Source organism: Mus pahari, chromosome 14 (assembly GCF_900095145.1).
Source record: "Mus pahari chromosome 14, PAHARI_EIJ_v1.1, whole genome shotgun sequence".
Classification (NCBI taxonomy): Eukaryota; Metazoa; Chordata; class Mammalia; order Rodentia; family Muridae; genus Mus; species Mus pahari.
The window spans coordinates 28,894,374-28,901,100 of record NC_034603.1 but is presented as its reverse complement, the minus strand read 5'-3'; the positions used below and the strand labels follow the sequence as shown (position 1 = coordinate 28,901,100).

Here is a 6,727-nt window from a genome sequence, read left to right as displayed (position 1 = left end):
AAAAAAAAAACAACAACAAAAAAAAAGCTTTGTACATTTGTGAAAAAAACAAGTGCAACTGGAGACAGTACCTTGAATTAAGCGAATCTCAGAAGACAGGTATCGTATGTTTTTCTCATTTTTGGCTCCTAAGTTTCATATAGTCACATAAAATGAGGTACATAGACAATAAAATAGAAGTGATGGGGATGGAAGGAGATTGATGGGAGAGAGAAAGGGCAGACAGGGGGGAGGAGGAGGAGGTGTACTCAACACATAATGTCTATCTGCTCATTTAAAAGGCAATTCAGCAGGCCCAGAGCTAAGTGAACATGACAGCTTTATAAGGAGGTTTTGCTCTTACCTGGGGGGATCTCCAGTGGACCTCCTATGGTTTCAGCTTTCAGTTTCTGTAACAGGAAAACTTTCCTTCTAAACTTGGAAAATGAAGTTGACCTGCACGTCATACCTTTTTCATACGTCAGAGGAGGCCAGACGGTGACGGCAAGACAGTGGTGGTTCATGCCTTTAATCCCCCACACTCTGGAGGCAGAGGCAGGCAGATCTCTTGAGTTTGAGACCAGGCTGGTCTATAGAGGGAGCTCCAGGACAGCCAGGGCTACACAGAGAAACCAAAAGTCAAAGAACACAAGGGCTCTTCCTAGCTCTGCCTGAGCAGTGCAACCCCAGCTGACATCTGCAGTGTGAGAGCCTTCTTTCCATGCCACACCAGTGCCAAGCAGGACTCTCCTTGTTGGCTGCTCATCAACAAGTTCACCTTCAGCTTGGAATGGTACCCGGTGAGGCTACTGGAAAAGTAACAGGACCAGGGGAGAAGACTAGGGGGAATTCTTCCTGATGCTAAAGTTAGCACTACATAGGATACACCAAATATCCCTCACACACTCACCCACTTTCTATAGTAAGGGCAGGACCTGGGACCATCTTAAGACTACCAGCCTTCTCCCTCAGGCCTCTTCTATTAAGAATTGGGCCAGTGATCTCCAATAAGCCAAACTAAAAGCAGATTTGAGAAGGTGGGGTAAATGGGGATGGGGATGGTACACACCTTTAATCCCTGCCCTGGGAGTTGGGGGACAGAGGCAAGTGGATCCTTGAGTTTAAGGCCAGCTTGGTCTACAGAGTGTGTTCCAGGATAGCTGGGGCTACACAGAGAAACTCTGTCTTGAAAAACAAAAGAAAAAGCCAGATTTGGGGCTGGTGCTTTATTTATTATGCCTGGTCCCCAAACCTCCAGAACCACTTCTGAAATCAGGAATGTCCAAGACTCAGAAGACATGTGGTTCTTCTACTGTGCACTCTGACCCACTGTTCAGTCATTTATTTTACATCTTTTAAGGTTCCCGTACAACTCCAAATTTCACTCCTTAAGGGCTAATCACTCCCTGGGAAACAAACACAAGACAGCCCTCCACCAGGTCTCAGCTGCAGACCCTGTGCACTGCAGTCCCCACCCAGGAAGGTGTGGTAGTCAGTCTGATCAGGCGGCCCAAGCCAGCAGCTCTACCAGCATCAGGAGCTCTTGGATTTCCGCTCTTTTCTGGCCCTAGAGGCCATGATTCTGAAGAAGAGCCCGGGAGCCAGAGTTCTGATGTAGACAGCCATGGATGGCACAAAGTCCGTCAGGAGAACGTCTTTTTCCTTCTTCCCCACAGCATCAAAGACATCCTGGGCCACCTCTGCAGCGCTTCGGCCCTGGGCTGTGTTCTTGTCTAGAGCTACAGTAAACAAAAAAAAGAACCTAAGGATAAACAAGGAGGCATGAGGCCAACCAACTTCTCAGAGTCCCACCAGAGCTCCTCCCGGAAGGAGACAATTGTTACACTGAGAAAGTGAGGAACGTTTATGGTTCAGAGCAGGGAAATGGGGACAGAAGAGATAGAGACAAGATAATAATAATAATAGACTGGGTATACCAGGTCGTGTGTGAAACCAAAGGGAATGTGTCTGTTTGGTGCTCTGTGGCAGATGCCAAAATCCACCACAAGGAAGCCTCAAAGTGGACTCCAGCCCCATCCAAAGAAGATTGGGGACTGGAGAGATGACTCAACAGTTAGGTGCAGTTGAGAACTCAGAGGTCCTGAGTTCAATCCCAGTACCCACAAGGTGCTTACAACCATCTGTAATGGAATCTGATTCCCTTTCTGAAGTGCATGACAACAGAGCACTCATTTACATTAAAAAAAAAATCTAAAAAAACCCAGAAAGTTGTCGGGCTTGGTGGTAGATGTTTACCCACTGAACCATCTGAACTGGCCTCAAAATCTTCTTGGCTTTAGATGTTCTGCAACTGGGCAACAGCCAGTGACTAGGGGATGGTCTATCATCTCCATCCTGGCTGGTTCACAAGGCTATCTACCGGTGGGAGATGGTAAAGACCACTTGACCCCAGGTGCTCTTGGTTAGGAGTAAGCAGCTGCCTCAGTTCCCAGTGTCATCAAGGACTGGATGAGGGACAGATGGACAGTTGGGAGGGTGTAGGGTGACAGCGCTGATGCTCCCTCCTTGCTGCTGACTCGTCGTCTTACTAACAGAGCAGAACCAGTTGGCAGAAGCCACCCAGAACCCGAGCTCCCTCGCTGGTATCTGTCCTCACTGTGCTTACCACAGAAGAATGGGATGCTAAGAACTGGTTGAGTGAATTTTCTAAGATGGACAGGTTTGCAGCTGTCTGGCTCCTGCCACTGTGACTTTCTGTGGAAAGGCTTGCTGTGGCAAAGGAACCGATTGAAGCCTGGTTGGATGGATGCAAGACCTGCATCAACTGGGTAGCAGCAGCTGCACAGCCGCACAGAAAAACACATCCTAGGGCAGGCCTTCGTGTCAGTCTGTTGGGACAGATAGATAGCAGACTTGCTCCAAGCTCAGGAAGGTAAGGCTGCCTGCCTCTAATAGTTCCAGCACTCATGGACCAGCTGACCCAAGATGGAAGTCCACTGTTCTTTTCGTGTTCTTCTATGCATAAGCAGGAGTCAGGCTGCTTAGCCCACGTGCAGAGCCTATGGGTTAGCTCAGCACTGCCCTGGCAGAGCAGGCTGGAGACTGACACCTGACCCAGACTCACCTGAACACCACCCCTGAAACCAGCCACTGCATAGGAGCCAATTATGCCCCCTCCTTCCTCGGACGCCACCTCCTTCCCTCCATCAGTTTGATTGACTTAATCCTAATGATGATGATATTCCTTGGGCCATGGGATCTGCAGATGAGCTAGTGGGAAGTTTGGGGACATTTCAGCAAGGGGTTTACTGTGCCAGTTCTCTACCTACTGTGGTGTGGGTTGTTCTGAAAGCTCAAGTTGTGATAAGGTCAAGGGGGAAACACCAAGTACTCAGCAGTCCATATGTGCAACCAACACTCAGGCCAGCAGAGTGCTGCACTGCAGTCAAGCTGTAGCTCTTACTGATGAAGGAGAGAAGCCGGACCTACCTCCATATCTGGAGCCATCGGCAGTGACAGCATTTACAGAGAGGTTGGTATGGATGTAGCCAGGGCTTATCACAGTCACCTTGATGTTAGCCTCTTCCATCTCTGCACGCAGACAGTCAAAGAATGCCTGGGTTGCATGCTTGGAGGCTGAATCTGTAGTGTGGACAGAGGCAGAAAGTGAGCTGGTGTAGCCATATTGTGTAAGATTACAGCGCTACAACAATGCTCATGTCCTGGCTTTGACAAGTGCACTGTGTCCATGTTCTTAGAAGTCCCTAAGGTAATAGGAATAAAGTGCCACCATGCCTTCAGCTTCCTCAGATGGCTCAGAAAAGAAGTGATATATTTGGTGTGTGTACATGCACATATACATATCTATAAATAGACTCAGTCCTGCCAGGTGGGTCTATCTAGTCCTGTGGGAGAGAGGCTCCCCAGTGGCAGAGCTGGATCCCACAGGAGCCTGCACAAGTTGTCCCAGTCTCGCTGGCTGTTGAGCATGGCCCCTGGGAGCCTCCCTCATGCAGGGCTGTGTAGACTCAAGCCCTTGGGACTGCAGCAGCTCCCTAAGCTGGTGCCTACAAGCCAGACTCTCCACAGAAAACCCACTTCCTCTGATTTGGAGTCCTAAATGTCTCAGTCCTTGTCAACAGGGGCTTCCAACACACTGGGAAGGCAGTGCAAGGAGTGTCACAGCAGGTGCCAGGAGGCAGCAGGCAGTGTGAGGAGACGAGCTAGATGACTGGAGAGAACTGACATCTGTGACTCCAGAGACAGCCTAAGGACTGAGGAGAGCAGCCGTTCTGGGTCTTCAAGACAGACGTCCATACTGACAGCTGGGTCATTTCAGAGCTCCCAGGCCATGGGTTTTTCACTATGCTGTGACACCAAGCCCACAAAGCTGCCAGTTACAGCTGACCCCTCCTCAGGGCACACACAGTGCCACTCCCCAATGTGTATGCTCTGTTGTGAACTTCTCAGAAGTCTTATGGCAGTGGGAGAGAGGGCCATTTCTCCCTCTTCATTGCTAAGAAGGCTGTTAATCACCAGGTGAACCCCACGTCTCTAGGAAGCTGCCCAGACTCAACCTAGTTAACCACATGGTATCCAGACTGCCATGCACACCTGCTGAGTCAGTGGGCAACTAGAGAACAGAAGCTATGGATCTAAGTCAAAATAAAACATGGAGTACAGTAACTCATTACATACTCTGTGACCTCTATCGAAATTTACCCCTTATTAACACTAGGCCATAGTTGCTTAATCATTCCTGATTACAGCATTTTGATTTGGTTGTTTTTGTTTTCTGCAGAATCATATGTAGCTGTCTAAGGTTGCTATCAGGATTAAACATAATTGAGACAACAGAGAAATACCCATAGAAGCATAAGGCTCCATTTCTTTTAAATTACACAGCACATCTCATTGCATCTTTGAACGGGCACTGGGAGGCGGGTATGATGTTGCAATGTGGAGTTAAGGACACACACACCTAGAGCCAGAAGGCAGAGCCAGTGTCCAGGTCTGGGAGAAAGAATACGCTTTTGTTTAAAGGCCAATTGCCCTTTTCCGACTGAGTGTTTTCACTGTCCTTTCCAAGGGCTGAAACAGTTCAGCCCCTCCTCCACTGGGCTAGCCAGAATGAACTTGTCCTTGTCCTTGGACATGGATGGGCAAAGGCTGTTACCAAGTCAGTGGTTTTTTTTTTTTTTTTAGATATTTTCTTTATTTACATTTCAAATGCTATCCCGAAAGTTCCCTATACCCTCCTCCCCCCCCCCGCCCCTGCTCCCCTTCCTAACCACTCCCACTTCTTGGCCCTGGCATTCCCCTGTGTTGGGTCATATAAAGTTTGCAAGACCAAGGGGCCTCTCTTCCCAATGATGGCCGACTAGGCCATCTTCTGCTACATATGCAGCTAGAGGCACGAGCTCAGGGGGTACTGGTTAGTTCATATTGTTGTTCCACCTATAGGGTTGCAGACCCCTTCAGCTCCTTGGGTACTTTCTCTAGCTCCTCCATTGGGGGCCCTGTGTTCCATTCAATAGCTGACTGTGAGCATCCACTTCTGTGTTTGCCAGGCACTGGCATAGCTTCACAAGAGGCCACTATATCAGGGTCCCTTCAGCAGAATCTTGCTGGCATGTGCAATAGTATCTGGGTTTGGTGGCTGGATGGATCCCCGGTTCGGGTAGTCTCTGGATAGTCCATCCTTTCATCTTAGCTCTAAATTTTGTCTCTGTATCTATATCCTTTCATGGGTATATTGTTCCCTTTTCTAAGGAGCAATGAAGTATCCACACGATGGTCTTCCTTCTTGGTTTTCTTGTGTTTTGCAAAATGTATCTTGGGTATTCTAAGTTTCTGAACTAATAACCACTTATCAGTGAGTGCACATCCAGTGACTTCTTTTGTGATTGGGTTAAGTCAGTGTTTCTGGCTCAGTGGTTAAGAGCACTGACTGCTCTTCCAGAGGTCCTGAGTTCAATTCCCAGCACCCACAGGGTAGCATCTATCATGCCATCTGTCATGGGGATCCGATGCCCTCTTCTGGTGTGTCTAACGACAGTGACAGTGCACTCAAATACATGAAATAAATTAATTAATTAATCTTTAAAAACAAAAGGGGAGGGGGGACTGGAGAGATGGCTCAGCGGTTAAGAGCACTGTCTGCTCTTCCAGAGGTCCTGAGTTCAATTCCCAGCAACCACATGGTGGCTCACAACCATCTGTAATGAGATCTGATGCCCTCTTCTGGTTTGTCTAAATACAGTGACAGTGTACTTTTTTTTTTTTTTGGTTTTTCGAGACAGCTTCCCAAGTGCTGGGATTAAAGGCGTGCGCCACCACGCCTGGCGATAGTGTACTTGTATACATTAAATAAATTAATTAATGTTTAAAAAAAAGTTTGCTATTACCTTTCAAATATGTTTTTTTAAAAGCCCCTCACCCCTAAACTAGAAACCACACTGTGTGTGTTTGTCCGCATGCATATCAGGAGGGCAGCAAATGACACGACAGTTAGCACGTGAACCAGAAGCCAGACGGGCGTTTCTCATGTTTTGGTGTTCTATGTTGTTTCTACTTGTGGCTTATCTTTTAGACAAAGATTTCTTTTTTTTTTTTTTAAAACATTTATTCATTTATTATATGTAAGTACACTGTAGCTGTCTTCAGACACTTCAGAAGAGGGCATCAGATCTTGTTATGGATGGTTATGAGCCACCATGTGGTTTCTGGGATTTGAACTCTGGACCTTTGTAAGAGCAGTCGGGTGCTCTTACCCACTGAGCCATCT

General features: G+C 47.7%; 1 protein-coding gene across 3 annotated transcripts in view; it reads right to left on the bottom strand.

Moving 5' to 3' along the window:
* Window positions 1-1,199: 1,199 nt before the first annotated feature.
* Window positions 1,200-6,727, bottom strand: part of Dhrs7b (dehydrogenase/reductase 7B) — a 29,387-nt gene continuing 23,859 nt past the window's right edge. For all 3 annotated transcript variants that reach the window (XM_029545600.1, XM_021213269.2, XM_029545601.1), the window contains exons 6-7: window positions 3,430-3,582; window positions 1,200-1,718 (exon numbers count right to left, since the gene is read on the bottom strand). In XM_029545600.1, the coding sequence (XP_029401460.1) occupies window positions 1,513-1,718; window positions 3,430-3,582 (359 nt within the window). In that variant the 3' untranslated portion in view covers window positions 1,200-1,512. The remainder of the gene's footprint in view (window positions 1,719-3,429; window positions 3,583-6,727) is intronic.